The 20,324-nt window shown below is 33.5% G+C and overlaps 1 protein-coding gene across 4 annotated transcripts in view; it reads right to left on the minus strand.

The window, feature by feature from the left end:
- LOC129914492 (uncharacterized) overlaps nucleotides 1-20,324 on the minus strand; it is a 487,839-nt gene that overhangs the window by 226,347 nt on the left and 241,168 nt on the right. For all 4 annotated transcript variants that reach the window (XM_055993781.1, XM_055993782.1, XM_055993780.1 and 1 more), the window contains 2 exons: nucleotides 2,135-2,776; nucleotides 1,959-2,081 (listed from right to left, as the gene is read on the minus strand). In XM_055993781.1, the coding sequence (XP_055849756.1) occupies nucleotides 1,959-2,081; nucleotides 2,135-2,776 (765 nt within the window). The remainder of the gene's footprint in view (nucleotides 1-1,958; nucleotides 2,082-2,134; nucleotides 2,777-20,324) is intronic.

Consider the following 20,324-nt stretch of genomic DNA (forward strand, 5'->3'; position numbering starts at 1 on the left):
TTACCATTTTAAAAGCGGTAACCCTATTTTTTTCATTTTCTCTATCAACTTATCTTTCATTTGACACCAATTTTATCCCTTATCCGTATGATCTCAGTAATTCGGCCGTCGTCTCTCCGTCTATTACCTGTTTTTACTATGTTCTACATTTATGGCTATAACTTTTTCCCCACAGCGAATTGAGTCTTGGCGCCATATAAACAATTGATCTACGCAAAAATACCTTTCCAATGACATATGACTCATCGTTATTGGTCTCAGGGCCAAAATTACCATTCTCCTTTATTCTTGAAAGGGGTCCGTCAACTGACAATTTTTATGCTAGAGGTCCGCACACTCTCAAAGGTTGAGAACCGTTGCACTACGACATTTCAGTTACCTTAAAAGTTGGCGTGTTCAATTTTCTTTTCAGAATGGCATAACATTGTTGAGAATCTTCCATAAATAATGGAAATAAAAATGTTTTTCTTAAAAAATCCGACTTTTTTATTAGGTAATTTTTCCATATTATTTAATTTTTGAACCCTTTTAGAACTTTGAAAACTATGAAATTCGCAAAAAAGAACGGTTTAAACAAGGTTTAATGGACCGATGAAAGTTCTTTTGCACTCCATAAATTACCAAGAGTGAATTTTGTTCGGTAGCGGTCTAGAAAACTGTTAAAAAAAAACTCTTCACAACGTGCTTTTTTCCGAATTTCCTAGTTTTCAACATGCTTTCAAGAGGTTAACTAGTGCTTTTCTTGTTGAATAAGTCCCAAAATTGTGTTTCCTAAGTCTCCTGGGAATCTTTGCGTTCGTTCACGGAATTCTTCCCTCGGGATTTCATTTCCAGCTCTATGATATTAGGGTTCAATCTGGGATTCAAAGTGAATTGCGCAAAACAAAACTTGTCTTTTTTTGGTGTAATTTTTTATTTTGTACCTACACATCCATGGTAGATTCTACTTAGTCCTCGTACTCTTTTGTTTGTTTATTAGCTAGGACATTAATTGACGCAAACAGATCAGTTCTTCATTGATTTGTTCATCAGTTAACGGGTATTTTAACTTGTAACAATAAATGCCCTAATTTCGTTGTTTATTTGCGAAATTTTTCTAATTTTTTTTATGAATCTGAGCCTAAACATGTTTAACAGTTGGATACATGCTTAAAATAAGAAAAACGTATTACTTTACCTTACCAAAATTGAAAAAGAATGCTGGTCAAAATACTTTTGCCACTCAAAAATAGTACTTCTAATACAAAAAAAGCTGCCTGAAAGCCAAATTTCACTAATATGACTTACTTTCACCACCATGAGATTTACCATAACATACTTAATAAATAAACATCAAATTTACCTATATAAAGTTTAACTGTTAGAAAATATTCTTATCAGATCAAGAAATCTAAATCAGTCAAAATAATTATGCCGACGACTGTACTTATACTTTCTATCCATAAGAATATATAAATGCTGTGGTTTATTATTCCTATGATCCAGATCAGATCATTGTTTTTATTCGTTTTACAACAAAAGCAGGATTTCGCTTTGTTATTGTAACGCTATCAAAAACAATGATCCATCTGGATCACGGTTATTTGCTATAATTATTAAAATACCTGCATAATTTGTTCAAATTTCGTGTCCACTTTTCTATGGAATTAACCAATAACACGTTCAATAAAACAAGACACTTTGAATCGTTTATGGTGTGGAAAGAAGGAATTTTTAATATAGGATTTAATCATAATTCTGTTCTGCAGAAAACTGTTGAAACTATGTGCCCACTCCCCGCCACTGCAGATATGTATAGATATAGTTGCAAACAAACTCACAAGAACAGTAATTTTTGTAATGCACTTTTGCGAGTTGAAGTATTTTAAACTAAAGAATCTTCAGATATAATGAAATGATTTCAATTAAACAAATCTAATATTCATTTGTATATTTAAACCAATTCAAAATGCACTCACCGCTTTGCGTTTGTCGGCTTCCGATACAGCTGAATTAGATCGATGCCTGAACAAATCCATCACCTTTGTCATTGGTGACCGTGTAACGTCAACTCGACGCACTGCTGTTACTGTATGGTAGTACTGAATAAAACATTCGTAAGATATATTCAAATGGTATTTATTAAAAAAAATACCTGTGCATCGCTGCCTTGATGTGGGTGCGCTGAGCCATCCTTCAATTTAGGCGTTGGAGGTGGATGCCTGTGTCCAATTAATCCAGTGTTTTGCATTGCTGTCTTCATTGTTGCCATAATACCTCCACCTGGTCCAGAGCCACTATGATTGCTCCCGGTACTACTGTTGTCACGTTCTGAGCCACTTACTGGTTTACTTCCTGCCGTAGACGATGGAGCAGTCAGTGTTACATCTTTTACTTTTTTAGATTCTGACCTTCCACGTGGTCTGAATACGTCGAATATAGTTGGTCGACGATTAGGACTTGCAATCCCGTGCACCGTCGACTGGTTTAATACAGGGGAATCCTCACCACTTCTCCTTCGCTCTAATGATCCCGATCGGGGTGCTACTCGTTCCGTGCTACGTGACATTTTCTCCTGGTTACGGTTGAACTTTTCGAGTTTGGCTGCTTCCCGTTCCAAACGTCGTGCGGTTTCACGTTCAATCTTGCGTACTTCTTTTTCATTACGACGGAGTTCTTTCTCTTGGCGTCTCGCCTCTTTTTCCATTTTTTTTGCAGTTCTGCGGGCTTCCTTGGAACTCGGTTCCGCGGGAGCACTAGCTGGCCTTGATCCTCCGGGGGTTTTTCCATCATGTTCCTAAATAAAAACAAAATCAGGAATTAAAAAAAAAATTAGAACACATACCTACTTTTCTTATGCATTACAGAAATAAACTTTAATTTAGGTACTTTTGTCATTTTTTGTTGCTGACCACAATCTGCGTATTATACCTATAGCCCAGTAATTTTAGGCATTTTTTACACCAATCTGCGGAAAAATTCCTACTGGGATCGATTATGGTATAGACCTTCGTTACGGCGTTGTAATGAAGATGTGAAAAATCGACATTGATATCGCGCCGGCGCACAGTGGTGCCATTTGACGTTTTTGGCGACAAAATTCATTTGCACGGCCATTTCTGGGCGAAAAGTCATGAAATTTGGTACACTGAATGATTATAGTATGGGGAATACGAAAAGGCTGCCAACTTTTTTTTATTCAAAATGGCGGCTCCAAAATGGCGGAAAGAATGAGCGTTAAAATAGAATTTTCATTTTCAAAACAGTATATAAGCTATAAATTGGGCTAAATTCATGTCAAAAAGGTGTTAGATTTAAGATTTAGAACTCATAGATTCATATTCTTTACAAAAAAATCAAAAAAATTGAGAACAAAGTCCAAAAAATGCCAATTTAGTAAAACACACTTTAAGGCCCCTAATTACGCTATTTCATGCATTTTTTTTTAATTTATCACAATTTTGAGATCTCTTCTATTTATGTTTCATAAGAAAATTGAAAATATTGGGGTTATATGGTTGCCAACTATGTTTTTAATTAAATATAAGAAAACATGATATAATGAAAAGTTTCAATGTTCAATAAAACTGAGAATTTATTTTTTCCGTAAACCAAAATATACTTTTCTAATAGATTTTAGCGTTTTATATTGAAATCCGGAGTCAAAAAAAATCTATGACGTCACGTTTCGAAGATAAAAATTAATTTTGATCTGCTTATATATCGAAAACGTGACGTCATAGATTTTTTTTGACTCCGGATTTGAATATAAAACGTTAAAATCTATTAGAAAAGTATATTTTAGTTTACGGAAAAAATAAATTCTCAGTTTTATTGAACATTGAAACTTTTCATTATATCATGTTTTCTTATATTTAATTAAAAACATAGTTGGCAACCATATAACCCCAATATTTTCAATTTTCTTATGAAACATAAATAGAAGAGATCTCAAAATTGTGATAAATTAAAAAAAAATGCATGAAATAGCGTAATTAGGGGTCTTAAAGTGTGTTTTACTAAATTGGCATTTTTTGGACTTTGTTCTCAATTTTTTTGATTTTTTTTGTAAAGAATATGAATCTATGAGTTCTAAATCTTAAATCTAACACCTTTTTGACATGAATTTAGCCCAATTTCTAGCTTATATACTGTTTTGAAAATGAAAATTCTATTTTACCGCTCATTCTTTCCGCCATTTTGGAGCCGCCATTTTGAATAAAAAAAGTTGGCAGCCTTTTCGTATTCTCCATACTATAATCATTCAGTGTACCAAATTTCATGACTTTTCGTCCAGAAACGGCCGTGCAAATGAATTTTGACGCCAAAAACGAAGAATGGCACCACTTTGCGGCGGCGCACACTGGGGAAATTTGTATGGGAGTGCGAACGCGGAAAAAATTAAATAAAAACTGAACCACTGAATAGATTTGGATGAAATTTTCAGGGATGACAGTTTTCGTCGTAAGAAATTATTATTATTCATTTCCACCCACTGCCACGCCCTTTTAAAAAAAATTGTGAGAGTAATAAATAATTCCGATTCTCAATTTACTTGTACTTATAGCATTTTTTTTTTTTAATTTTCTTGTATTATTGGAATCGCCTCATCGATTTTAAATACATTAAATGGAAAAGAATAACTCATAGTAGGTACTGTTGTCGAGGTCCACGTCCACGCAAAATAAAAAACCCAAATTATAGTTAAAAATTATAAAAAAAAAAACACTTTTTTCATTTTTTATACAAATTTTTCAAAAGTTTATTCTTTTAAGAGAGCCATTTTTTCCTCAATTAAATGACTCTGATTCTTCTTAATAAACGAAGGGGTCAGATGACCTGTATTTTTCAATAATAATTTCAATTTAAATCTTGAGACATTCCATTAGATTTCTGCTTAGATCTTCGCATGAAATGCTTAAAATTCCCATTATTAATAAAATGTATAATAATAAGACGCATGATCCCTTTTCATTCGTTTTTAATTTGAATAGTTTTCAATATATTATCTACATACATTTCAGTTACATATAACGAAAATTAATTTTTCTGAGCCAAGTTCAAAAAATCAAATGTAATTTTGTTGTAGTAGATTTGTAAAAAAATGTGTTACGAATTAATTTTATTTTCTCTATTTGTCTTTTCGGATAAGAATTTCAAGCTTGCAGCCAAAAAAACAAGATTTTTTACTTTGCAATTTTCTCGAAAACTAGAAGGCATAGAAACATATGAATTTCAGTGTTTGGCAAGAAATTAATTAAGGCAGTGTTCTTCATCATTTAAATTGAATTCAAATCCCCAGCCTTGTCAAAAATAGTATTGGATATGTTTTTTTAAATTTTTTTTTCAAAATTTTGACTTTGAAATCGATTATTTCAAAAACAATTCACTTAAAGAACTTAAAGAATTTAAAAGCTCAAATTAAGCCTAATATTTTGGCTTTTAAAAAAAGTATCATTTATAACTGCAAGTGTTACCATTGATTTTTAATATTTTTTTGTTATTTTAAGTAATTTTTAAGAAAATGATTTTTGCGACCAAATGAATTTTTCAATTGCCAATAAAAAACGCAGTGGCACCTGGTGGCACCCAAATTTGGCCTTCATCGAAAGGCAATTTCATAAGGAAAAAGTTTTTAATAGTCTCTAACTGTAGGCAAGTGAAGCTAAAATAATATATACAAAAATATGAAAAAATCAAGCCATTTTTTTCTCTTTTCTCTAAATAATTATATAAAATAATTAACATCTTTAAAATTAATAATTTCTTCGATTTACAATAGACAAACGATGGCTTCTTTACGGAAAAAGTGTATGAGTCGGCTCAAGCTAAAACAAATTACACAGCTTTAATTTGAGGGTATTTTCACTTCGTTTTTTATACTTTCAACACCTTGTCCCTTTACAAAGCTCTAAAAAGTAAACTACAAGTCCGATTTTAGTGATTCTTTCTGATTTTGATTCAGATTTTATTCTAGAATTTAGAAATACTATTGAAATATTCTCCGAGGAACTTTAAATTTTGGACTTTTTTCCGCAAAATCCCCAGTGTGCGGCGTTAGTAGTTAGAGGTCAAAAGGCCACGAAAATCGCATATATCTCGCGACCTGTTGCTCGGAGGTCAATATGGGTCCACAGAAAAATTGTTCGTCATAAAATTATCTACAAATATTGCCTTATGCATTTTTCTGTAACATCAACCGTTTTCGAAGTAGAGCGCTGAGAAAGAGACTTTATTATAACGTCGTCATTCAAACTACATAAATATTTTCGAAGTCTCGATATGACTCTTAGAAGTAGTCTAAGATTGATTTGGGGTGTTTTGACCCTCAAGTGCCTTTACCCTGAGACCAAAATGTCTCAGGGTAAAGGCCTGACCTGACTTGGGGGTCAAAGATAACTGCTAAGATTTTGTTACATAGTTAGTTAGCAGATAAGTAAGTTAGTTAGTTATTAAGTTAGTTTGAATATCGATTACAAGTGAAACTTATAAGAAGGTATTAATAAAAAGTATTTTTCAGTATTCAAATACAAAATTATTCACTCTTAAATAAAACAAACCTATTATTACGTATCATGTATTAAGCCTTCGCTTGAAATAGCTGTATTCCGAGAACGGTTTGTTATACAGAAAAATGTATGAGGCAATATTTGTAGATAATTTTATGACAAACATTTTTTCTATAGACCCCTATTGACCTCCGAGCAACAGGTCACGAGATATATGTGAAAAACTGATTTTCATGACCTTTTGACCTCTATAACTTCTAACGCCGCACATTGACATCAAAAACCTGGCCATAATTATTTTTCGTGGTTTTTGTTATTATTTCTGTTTAAAATGAGTATTCCTACAAGAAAATACAATATAAACCTAGTTTTTGTTATTTTTATTTTTTTACCAAAAACTAAAAAAATTGATTAATGGCCTGTACTCCGCCTGTCGACATTATTTTTCTCAAATTTTTTTCCTCATCCCTAATACGCAATTCTCAGTTTCTTTTTTCTCTTCCCCAACCTTAATTAAAATCACCCAAAATAAAATACACTAATAACATCAGTAAATTTAATTTAAAAATAAAAAACGTTGCATAATGTAAGGAGTATTTTCTATCAGAAAGTGAAAAACTAATTGACCCTCGATTCTCTAAAGAGCACCTAAGAGCACCCAATTTTTGTTGCATTGTGTTAAAGAATATATAAACTAACTCATAAGTTTCAATTCATCGCAGAATAACGGGGTATACTAAAACAAAATCATTAAAGTTCATATAATAACTTACCAAAAATATCAAGTTTTTAGATACTAGTTCTAAGCCCGAATGAAAATAGAAAAAACCATCTAACATTTTCAAAACTTTATTAATATCGTTGATAAATAACTGAAGAAGAATTCTCCATTTAAATTTTTTTAGATTTCTATCACAACACTTCGATATCGCATATAGAAAACTCTTACCAAAATACTTCGCATTCAATTAAAAATGAGGTAGATGTAACAGTTAACTTTGAACTCATTTAACAAGACACGAACGAAAAACAAAAAAATGAGTGCAGCATATTGACACCATGTTTATTTTGCACCCACTTTGCCAAACTTTTTGGTGTCAGTTTTGATTTTCAGAAAATCGACTTATGACCAGGTTTTTACTGCAAATACTCCTATGTGCGCCGGCACGATATCAATGTCGATTTTTCACATCTTCATTACAAAAGTTATAAAGACCTTTTTTGTGGAGCAATCTGTTTCCTACATGAATATGTCATGCGCGTTTTATTATTATAATTTTTGAATTTGTAAAGATTTTCTCGATTTTTGGACCTCAAATATAATTCAAAAAATGTATTTAACATTTTTTGTAGAGCGTTCTACAAGAATATGTAAAAAAATTGGCTAAAAAGTCAATTAATAAAAAAATTATTTTTTTTGGTAGAAGCTTGATGTAAAAATGGAAAATTGAAAAGCGGAGGACCTTCCCATTTAGATAAAGAGCTCATATTTGGTGAGTATATTTTAGAGGTGTCTAGCAATCGAGTTTTCGAAGTACCAAATCAAAAAAACGAATTTCCATTTTTTTGACCCACCCTAGCCGTAACGAAGGTCTATACCAAAATTCAGCCAAGTAGGAATTTTTCCGCAAATAAAACCTAAAATTACTGGACTATTAAATAAATAAGATTAATTCTTTATTTTTCCGATTCAAATGTGAAGTGCCATGTACAGAGGAAGAAAACTTCGTAATAAAGCTAGTTAGACCATCGGTTCTCAACCTGTGTGTCCGCAAAGAACTTCAGAGGGTACGTGACATCTTTTCGATAAAGCATCAGAAATGCGTCTTTAACATTATTCTAATGTGACACTCAAACACTGTTCCAAAATGAACAATATCTTTTTTTACTCCTCCCCTATCAATAGCAAATACATGAATCTAGTTTAAAAGATTTTCTATGTAATGATATGGGCTCCAGTTAGGGTTGCCAACCGTACTCTAAAAAAGAGTATTGTACTCTATTTCACGTATGTGTACTCTATAATCTATAACTCTGATAGAGTACGTCAAAATACTCTTTTTTACTTAAAGCTGAGTGTACCACCACATAAACATAAGCATCTTGACGTTTACAAATTGGTGGATAACTTTCATGTTTCTAAAGATAGAATTGAATGAAAAAAAAACGAGGCTTAAAATATTCGACCTTATAATTTCTAAATTTGAACAATTGTAATTTAGAGAGTACAAAAACTATAATTTTTATCGTTGTTTTAGTACGACCTATTTGTTTTGTTTATTTCTTAGTCAAACTTAAAATTTAATTTTTTTACTAAAATTTTAATTTTTTTGTATTCAAATTTTGTTCTCTATTTTACTTTGTTTTGTTAAGACCTTTAAATATTCGATTTTTTCTTGTAAAATATCAAGATATTTAAAATTGAGTTAACCTTTTTAATTAAGTATTTTTCGGACTTACCGCGACAATTAAACTTTTAATCATATAAAAATATGACACGCCTCTCGTGATTTCTGTGATCCCTATGTCCTCAAGCTTCTTTATATTTCTTTTGTTAGACCTGTACTAGAATACGGCTGTGTAATATGGGCTCCTTACTATTCTGTTCATATAAATAGACTTGAAAGTATACAGAGGAGGTTTTTGCGTTTTTGCCTTCGTTTTCTTCCATGGTCCCAAAGATCCATACACCCACCCTATTCTCATAGACTCTTACTTATAAATCTCCCTTCACTTTTTCAACATAGAAAATATATTCAGCTTTGTTTTATTGTCAAATTAATCAATGGTTCAATAATATGTCCATCAACTCTGTGTCGTCTAAATTTCAGCTATAGTCAAACTAGCATAAGAAGACAATTGCCTTTATGTCCGATTTTCAGCAGAACAAACTATGGTGTGAATAGCCCATTAAATCAATTGATTTCAGTCTTCAATAAATATTACTTTTTGATCTCATCTGTAAACGACAATGTCAAAAGCAAAACATTTAAAGAAAACTTTTTTAATATATTATAGTTATTATTTATTTTTTAGGTAAAATTATATTATTAAAATTGTATGTACATAATTAGTTTTAAATTCTAACGTTAGGCTATTAACGGATTAAATAAATAAATAAACGCCTCGACGTTTCGATAAGGTTGCCCTTATCGTGGTCACGAGATGACTGATGGTGTGTGGGTGGATGTTGTTGTTGTTTTTTAACCTTTTTTATTTTCTTTTCTTGCACAGTGTACAATGTACCATCTGATGTGATTAGCTTTGCTTGCACAGAAGCTTACTCACAACAACAACAATTAATGCAGTCCCAACAAGAACTATCATCGGAACTGCAAGCACCAACAACATCAACACAAAACACCAACCGGTACAATCTCCGTGCAAGTATTACTTATTTAATTTCACGCCCGTCAATAAGCATAAAAACCAGAATATATCAACAATAAGAAAAAAAAGGTAGGTACTTGAAGTTATATGCAAAAGCTATCTGAAAATTAAAAAAAATAAAAAATCTCATACACAAAAAAAGTTGTAGATAGGTTAGGTTGCGTTTTTTTGGGCCATTTTTTGAATCGGCTATTTTTGTTTCCAAGATTTTTTAAAAGCGACTCCTTGCCTCTAAAATATTCTGGCAAAACTGATAGGCTCCATTATAAAATAAGTTTTACCTCAAAAAAAGTAATTTGTTATAATGAATTGCGAGGCCGTTTTAATGATCTCAAACGGTGCGCACAACTGGCATATCTATGTGACGTTTTTGGCTATTGAAATGAGTTAAACATGGATTTACAAAATCCCAATTTTAAGACAAAGTCGACTCGACTTTAAAAAAAATTAATATGTGGCATAAATAAAAACATAAAACTGTAATGCAAAATTTTGCATTTCAAAATTCTGGTTAGTCAAAATACTACATTTCGAAATTTTGTATTTTAAAATACTGTTTTTTTTTTCACCAACAACATCACCAACAACATCACCAACAACAACATCACCAACAACAACATCACCAACAACAACATCACCAACAACAACATCACCAACAACAACACCGCCAACAACAACATCACCAACATCAACATCACCAACAACAACATCACCAACAACATCACCAACAACAACATCACCAACAACAACATCACCAACAGCAACATCACCAACAACAACATCACCAACAACAACATCACCAACCACAACGTCACCAACAGCAACAGTCACAACAGTACCAGCAGCACCAACAACAAAACCAACCACATCAACAACAACAACAAGAACAACAACACTTTCTAAAACTACAGCCGCAGAACAAACAACAACAACATACAAAACAACAACAACAATATACACAACACCAACAACAACTTACACAACAACAACTCCAACAAAAACAGCAGCAACAACAACAACACCAGCACCAACAACAAAATCATCAGCAACAACCACCACTATATCAATAACAAAAGCAGCAGCTCCAACAACAACAGCCACAACTGGAAACAGATACTGATTCTTTTTGTAATTTTAACATTGTAGCATATAATGTTGGTGGTTTTAACAATAAATTAATATTCCCGAGGTTTTTTGAGTTTCTATATACTTTTGATATTATCTGGCTATTAGAAACTCATGTAGAGGAGCACAAAATACAAGACTTCAGAAATTACTTTCCCTTTTACGAATGTGCATGGACTCCTGCAAAAAGAACTTCAAGCAAGGGAAGAGCTAGCGGTGGTACTCTTATTGCAATAAAGAAAGAGATGTATAGAACTTTCAAAATAAACAAAATTGAAGAAATTAGGTACATAGAAATCAAAAGTCATGGTAATATTTTTTACATTTTGCCTGTCTACCTCAATTGAAACTATTGGGAACGAGATTTTGAATTGCTGTATGACTGTCTTTGCTGTTTGAAATCACCAAACTTGTTGATCATTGGAGATCTAAATGCAAGGACAGCGGCTGAAGAATCGGAAATAGTGATGACAGATCATAAACGTCAATCGAAAGATAAAAAAGTGAATGGAGAGGGTCGAAAGATCATAGAATTAACAAATGAATTTGGTTTGAGCATATTAAATGGTGCTTCTAAAGGAGACTAAGTGGGTGATTTCACATTTGTCGGGAAACAGGGCAGTTCGGTTATTGATTATGGGCTCATGGGTGGTGATTGGTGGACATTTTTTGAATCTTTTAAGGTAGGAAATGAAACATTTTCCGATCATCTGCCAATAACAATAAAAATTCAAAATAACAAATCCTGCATTACTCGAGCAGACGATCGCGATTTGGGTAGTAAAATCCTCAAATGGAACAAAAATAAAAAAGAAGAATATAAAACAACAATGGATGCCCTGCTTCAAACAAAACAAAATGGTTCGATCGCAAACTATTTGCCTATATGTGACCTCGAATCAATCATCAAAAAATCGGCGACATCAATTCCCAAATCAGGTGCGCCTGGACCAACTCCTGTGAAGAATCACTCAATTTGCTACTAGATACTCATTTTCCAAGTAGCTCAAACATTATAAAGAGAGTCGACCCATCAGGGCCAGACACAAATTCAAAAAACAATCTTGGTCTGATTACAAGAGAGAAGCTAAAGTGGGCCATCAACGCCTTCAAACCATACAAATCCGCTGGACCGGATGGTATAATACCAGCCGAACTTCAAATGGCATCAGATATTCTAATTCCCATCTTAGAGATAATTCTGAATGGATGTGTAAAATTGAAACACATCCCTGCCCTATGGAGAGAAGTTAAAGTTGTATTCATACCCAAAGCAGGAATATTCTCTCATGTCAATCCGAAAGACCTCCGACCTATCAGCCTATCATCATTCCTTCTTAAAACCTTAGAACGAATGATTGATATCCACTTGCGTAATGTCATAGATCCCAATCTTATATCTACAGCACAACACGCTTATTGTAAAGGGAAATCGGTTGAAACAGCACTACATACTGTAGTGCGCACTATTGAATATTCCCTCCATCATAAAGAGTTCACCTTAGTTGCATTTCTTGATATTGAGGGCGCGTTCAACAACGTCAGCAACATAGCAATCACAAATGCACTGAAGAACCTTAAAGTAGATAGCTCACTGAGCGAGCTAATAGACCTTATGCTGAAAAGCAGAATTATTAACTCAACTCTAGGAGATTTCTCAGCAAGAAGATCTGTTAGTAGAGGTACACCACAAGGAGGGGTACTCTCCCCACTCCTGTGGAACTTAGTGGTTAATGAACTACTAGTCGGTCTAGAAGTAGATGGATTCAAAGTGATTGCATACGCTGACGACGTCGCCATTGCCATATCAGGAAAACATCTCCATACTATAATAGAACTAATGCAAACTGCTCTAAATAAGCTACTAAAATGGGCAACAAACTGTGGATTGGGGGTAAATCCTCAAAAAACAGAACTTGTCCTCTTTACAAAGAAATATAAAATTCCACAACTAGACCCCCCCTCTATTAATGGTGTTCCACTTAATTTTGCCAGCGAAGCCAAATACCTGGGTCTTATTTTGGATAGCAAATTAAACTGGAAAACCAACATACAAGAAAGAATAAAAAAAGCCACAGTGGCACTCTTTTCTTGCAAAAAAGCTATAGGGAATAAATGGGGACTATCTCCTAAAATAACTCATTGGCTATACACTGCAGTCATCAGACCTATTCTCACTTACGGGGTAGCAGTTTGGTGGACTGCTCTGGAAAAAGTAACATATCGAGACAAGTTAAGCAAAGTCCAACGTTCAGCCTGCATGTGCATCAGCGGAGCTCTCCGTTCGACACCTTCCGCCGCTCTTGATATATTACTCAATCTTCCACCCATAGATATATTCAGCAAGCAGGTGGCCGCGAGCACTGCTATTCGACTCCAAGCCATCTCTCAATGGACCAATAACTCTATTGGCCACACAAATATTCTGAATTCATTCGGATCAATCCACAGTCACTCCGACTACACCACCCCACAATTGGTTTTCGGCAATAATTATGAAGTCACCATCCCAAATAGATCAGAATGGGACAATGCCGAGTTTCTAAGAGATGATTCAATTCATTTCTACACAGATGGTTCTAAAACCAATGACGGAGTGGGTGGCGGGGTTTACTCCGATAGACTTAATGTTAGTCTCTCCTTCCGTCTCCCTAATCACTGCAGCGTGTTCCAAGCGGAAATAATGGCGATTAAAGAAGTACTGACTTGGCTCAAAGAAAACGTGATATCTACATCGGATATCCGCATCTTCTCTGATAGCCAGGCCGCCCTTAAATCGTTAGCTTCGGTTTCCACAAACTCCGTTACTGCCCGCGACTGTCGATCATCTCTCATGGAGATGTCAGAACAGTTTAACATTCACCTTTTCTGGGTGCCGGGTCACAGAGATATTCTGGGAAACTGTGAAGCAGACGAACTCGCCAGAAATGGAACTCTAATACCAATTTTACCCAATAAGGCAAATATTGGTATACCAATCGCAACGTGCAAACTCATGCTGAAGCAAGAAGCTATAGAGGCAACAAACATACGATGGTCAAACATTATAACTTGCCAAACGACCAAGCAGATCTGGCCTAGGCTAGATCCTAAACGTTCAAAAGATTTGTTGTCTCTAAGCAGATTGCATATCAGCTCTGTAATAGGTGTCTTAACAGGACACTGTCTCATAGGTAGACACGCCATAAGACTTGGCGTAATCTCTAACGACTTCTGTAGAAGTTGCCTTGATGAGGAAGAAGAAGAAACAATCCAACATCTTCTCTGCTCATGTCCTGCCCTTTCCAGTAGACGTAAAAAATACCTGGAAAAATATTTCTTAGAAGATACCAGTGAACTAATCAATACTGACATCTTCAACCTTCACCGCTTTATTAAAAGCTCCAACTGGTTTAATTAGTGAGGAATTTCCTCACAAAATCATGGTATCACAACGGACCAATAAATGGTCTAAGTGTGTCAGTTGTTTTCCTGACAGCCATTTCTACCTAACCCTAACCTAACCTAAGGAGAAAATTATCTGGTAATTACCAATCCAAAGAATTGGTCTCGATCCCCTTGGAAAGATAACGGCTCCATTTTGAATGTCTTCTATACCAACCGGAGCAAATTACTTGGAGTTTTGCACAGCCCAACATTAGATTTGAAGAAGTCGAATTGGTACTGCATTCTTTAAGGGATAGCAAAGCATCAGGACCAGACGGCATTCCGGCTGAATTCTACAAATATAGCTCTCAAACTTTCAAAGAGAACTTCGCTAAAGCACTCGACATCATATTTAACTTTGGCACACTACCTGATCAGTTTTATGACTCCTTGATATTACCAATATACAAAAAAGGTGACAGCTCAAATCCAGCCAATTATAGGGGGATCACTTTGTTGAACTCGGCGCTAAAAGCTTATACAACATTATTATACAAAAGGCTGGACAAGTGGGTTTCCGTGAACGAAAAACTCAGCGAGTATCAAGCTGCCCGAGTCGAACATTTGGCACTATTTAAAACCTAAATATTATCTCAACATTCTCTGTTTAGATTTAATACTCCTTAAATATCACTTAATTTGTAAAGGAAATAACCTCTACTTAAGACCGCAAATAGTCGGTTATCGGAAAAAATCCTATTTTGGGTAGTTATTTAGGAGCTATTTTAAAGCCTTAATATACTACAAGAACTCCTTAAGTCCTATTCAATCTACTTATATCCGAAAAATCTATTGGCCTTTTTCTTGTTCTCGTTGGGGTCTAGATATTATTCCTAGGTCCTACAAATTCTAAATAAACCTGCCTTGTTATTGAACAGTTGATTACTAAATCTCCATCTCTACAATTGTCGATCAAGTGTGTACACTGTACATTCCTAAAAATATTTTTAGAACCATCATTGCACTTTATTTTGTTGAAATAGGTACCTATATACATATTTACTATATGAAACAAAGAACACATTACACGAAAATATTATTTCGAACAGTTAATTTATACTATTTGACAAATAATGTCACACAAAAAGATCAAATACCTAGTGATTTTAATATGGACGACATGGTGCTTATTATAAGAATAATGTCGCCATTTTGAACAAAAGACGCAATCATCAACTCTGAGATAGACGAACTAAACGTCTACTTACCATACTTTCAAAAAGTAATAATTTTTTTCCTCCAGAAGCAGTTTTATTTTGTTTGCAAAAAAATCTGCAAAATTTTTGTCTGGTCGTGTATTTTTTTTTTAATTTGACAGAAACAATTTGTCGGAGAGGCAAGATAGCTGCGATTCATTGATTTATACTTTTCACTTTTCACAAATAAACAACTCGGTGACATTTTTAATCTCCTAAGATCACGAAAATGACGTTTTGATAAACCCGGCAGTAGTAATAATAATGTATAGTAAATAGACATAGAAAACTTTGCGGTACCACTTAAATCGTTTTGAAATAAAAGAAACTGCTGAGCTGGACCACTTTAGTATTCCGAATACAATTTTTTTTTTTGTTTTTTCTTAACACTTTTATGTTTCACAATATATTTTTTATTATTTTCAATTTAATTTGCACTACTTCACTTGGTTAAAACAAAATTACAAGTTTTTTATTAAGTTTACCGCGGGTGACTTTTAAAAATTTGTTTAAGATTTTGAATTTTTCTTTATTGTTCACATTTTTTTTTTCGCGTTTTCAACAAAAACTATAAACAAACACTTACACTTTTCACAATATATGCATTATATTTTTCAAAAAAAAAAAATAACCCGCACGAGTTTTTTTATGGAAAGATTTGTTCTTATGTGTTGATAAGTTGATATGTTTCAGACAGGATTGAACAAGTTAAAGAAGTTTTTTAATTTGATATTAAAATTTGGGTTGAATATTCCACCTTAGTTAAAATAATATACAGGTCCACGGCAAAATAAATTTTAACTCACTTTATTCACCACCACACAAGTGCCAACATTTAACGAAGGTGAAAAGTTTAACCCACTTCACGCACGACCTTTCAGTGATATCAAGTCCACCAGACAATGGTCAAGTTTGTTGCCTGTCTGAACTTGTACTTTTAGGACTAAACTAGTATTTGGAGTTTTTATAGTCTCAACCTAGATCAAGAGTTTTAGGTGTTTTAATAGTCTAAATCTAGCTTAAATAGAGTTAAAAGTATCTACCAAGCTTAATGAGCTTTATTAGTACATAATAAGGTCTTATAAATTCTGGAATACGTAGAATGTTTAGGATTAAAAGTTTTAAAAGTAGTTAATTATCAGTTGTGAAGGTTTCTCAGGAGATACTGAGTTTAGTAAGTGTGCAAAGTTCAAACTTAGGTTTATTTGAAAATGAAAAGAACTTAAATAGATTCTTTTAAGTATTTAGAGTTCTAAATTCATACATAAAGTTCGACTCGGGTGGCTTCCGCTCTGGTTACTCTACTGTCGATAACATTTTCATACTAACTTCAATAGCGCAGATGAAAATAGACCAAAATAGACCAAAATAGAAAGCATTTGACATGATAAATCGGAGTTCAACATGTTCAACAAACTGTACAATTTAGGAATATCTACAAAATTCGTACGTGCACTGATAAAACTCTATCAGCAAACAAAAGCAAATATAGGTAATGGTAAAGACCGATCGGAAAAACTGATTGCAAACCGAGGTGTCAAACAAGGCTGCAACCTCAGCCCCTTACTGTTCGCACTCTTTCTCGATGACCTTGTGGAGTGGCTTACATGTGGGGTTAGTATTGACAACACAAAGGTAAAGGTTATCGTGTACGCGGATGACATAGCTATTCTTGCCGAATCACCATCGTCGCTGCAACTGATGATAAATAAGCTCTATCAGTATTGCTTAATACAGTATGAAATTCTACAGTATGCACTGCAAAAGAAAACGCCCTTCGTCAAAAATTGGGTTAAACTTGCCGGAAACTGTGGAATAACGATAAACCTGTCAGAAGCTAACTCAAACCAGTGGAAGAAGATCTTTTATGAAATAATCCAACTGACTGATGAAAACGAAATAATGCTTTTATAGAAAAAGCTCGCAGTTCAACAGAGCGAAAGTTTTATTCATTAATCAATTACAATCTTAATGAACTCCTGTTTTCAAGAAGGGTGATAAGACAGATATAAAGAATTATAGGCCTATTTTGAAACTCTCCTGCATTCCAAAGGTTTTTAGCAAGTTGTTTGTGATAGTCTAGCATTTTATAGTAAAAATCTGATAAGTGAAAAGCAGCATGGCTTTGTAAGAAAAAGATCTACTACAACTAATCTTCTTAGCTTCTTAAATAAATGTTCAAATGCATTAGAAAAAGGTAATGAAGTTGACTGCGTTTACACTGACTTTTCAAAGGCATTTGATCAACTTAGTCATAAAATAATAATCTTCAAATTAAAAGCTTTTGGTTTTCCACGTATTTTTATTGCCTGGGTAGAATCTTATCTTAACCAAAGATCCTATCAGGTCAAATTTAGAAACTGTCTTTCAGATCTTTTTATAGCCAACTCTGGCGACCCTCAGGGAAGTCACCTAGGCCCATATTTATTCATTTTAGCTATAAACGACGTAATCTCGTGCATAACTTCAAGTGATTTTCTCATATTTGCTGATGATATGAAGATTTTTAAAGAAATTAAGTCTGACAATGACCGTCTCCTTCTACAAAGCGATATTAACAGTTTTAATGTTTGGTGTGGTAAAAATGGCCTTTCACTTAACCCAGCTAAACGAGTCATTAATATTTTTGATTACTACATCTTGCAACATAAGCTATATCGAGTATTTAGCTTCAAAGGCTTGGGTGTCCAATTAAGTTCAAATTTAGGATTTACTGAACACATCAATTTTATAGTAAATAAAGCGAGCTCAATGCTTGGTTTTATTAAACGTTGGGCAAAGGAATTTGATGATCCATTTGTTACTCTATCTTTGTACAACTGCTTCGTTCGACCCCATCTTGAGTACGCTTCTCAAGTATGGAGTCCTTTTTATGAAGTTCATAAAAACCGAATCGAATCTATTCAACACAATTTTGTACGCTTCGCTCTAAAAGGTCTTCCTTGGACCGACCCTTTCAACTTGCCACTTTATGAACATCGCATTCAACTTCTTCAGATACAAACTTTAGCACAGAGACGTGTAAATAATGATTTAATCTTTCTTCATCAGCTTATTAATTCCCAAATTGACGCCCCTGATCTATTAGCTTGTATTGGTATAAATTATCCGGGTGGATCTCACCTCCTACGAAGATTTGAACCTTTGCATATCGACTTTCATAGAACAAACTATGGTATTAGTCGCATGAGTAAACTTTTTAACTTGAACCATTCATCCTTAGACTTTAATTTGACGAAAATGGGTTTAAAAACATTGTTTCGAACCAGTGCTCCACAATCGTGACTGTTAATCAATGTTTTAAATAAATTATACATGTTGGATTTTTTGTACTTATAATTTTATAACTTGTAAATTTGTTCGTAATTATTTTGTTTTATATTGTGCATGTGGGAGGTTGTATTTTGTGTCTACTAACCACTAACATGCACTTATGATGAGCCTCTAATTGTAGTTAAAAGCTTGTTCTAAGCTTACTACATCAAAGAATCTGAAGTGAAAAAAAAAAGAAAATAACTATTTTAAAAGTTGTTTCTCGTGCTACAACATTGGGATCATCTTCAAAATTAGAGGCGAACTTATCAAATAAAATTTTACTCCACATCGAATGGCAGGTAACTGTAGTTTATGTAATCTACAAGAGAGGGAAGACATCCTTCATTTTATTGGAGTTTGTACCGTGCTCAAAGAAATAAGGCGTCACTACTTTGGAAAAAATGCTCTACTCATTGAGGAAGTGAAGACTTATCTGAATGGTTCCGACTGGCAGCTTCTATTCAACTTTTATAGTAAGGCATATGCTTATAGAACAATGATTATCTCCGAAAGTTTTTAATTAGCTACGCAATAATGTATGTTTAAGCTCTAACCTTATTAAAATTATAATTTTTGTTTTAACTAAACTAAAAGTCATTCCGTTTTAACTAAACTAAAAGTCATTTTATTTTAACTAAATTAAAAGTCGTTCCGTTTTAACTAAACTCAAAGTCCACAAAAATTGTTTTTAAAATTTATAAAATCACAAATATTTGCAAAAATGTCTAATTAATGTTTAAAAATTCAAAATGTATTACATATATATATATATAATATAGAGCAAGATCCCAGGGCCGCCAGACATTACTTATTTTCTCAAGAAAAAAATGTATGGAATTAAGTAGTGCTAGGACATACTATTAGTGAATGGATACTGGCTATCTTGTGCCGACGGCCATTTTACCACTAACAGGTGCTAAAGGTAAGAAAAATACGTAGTTAGATTTCTTATTTTCTCAAGGCTGATTTTTATATATGATACTCAGGGAACTAATACATTAATTTTTGTAAGCTGCCAGACCCGTCGGATGGGCCTAACACCTTGCCAGACACGCATAATAGGAATCAGGAAAGTTAGATTTTATTATATGGGGGTCTGGGAAAAAATTTATAAAATATTTTGACTTCAGGACTCGAAAGAGTATCAAGACACGCGTCGAAAACCACATTTTGCACAATCGCATCCAGAGTCATTTGGCCGCCATTTTGTTTTTTAATAAAAATTGCAATTTTTCACATAACTCACGTATTTTTGAATCTACAGAAAAAAAATGTATTGCAAACTTGAAGATAATTTAATTTACTACAATATATGTTAAATTAATTTTTTCGTTTATACCTTCGGTTTAAGAGTTAGGGTGGTTTTTTTTTGAAACCATATTTT

This window comes from Episyrphus balteatus, chromosome 3, assembly GCF_945859705.1.
Source record: "Episyrphus balteatus chromosome 3, idEpiBalt1.1, whole genome shotgun sequence".
In the NCBI taxonomy this organism is placed as follows: Eukaryota; Metazoa; Arthropoda; class Insecta; order Diptera; family Syrphidae; genus Episyrphus; species Episyrphus balteatus.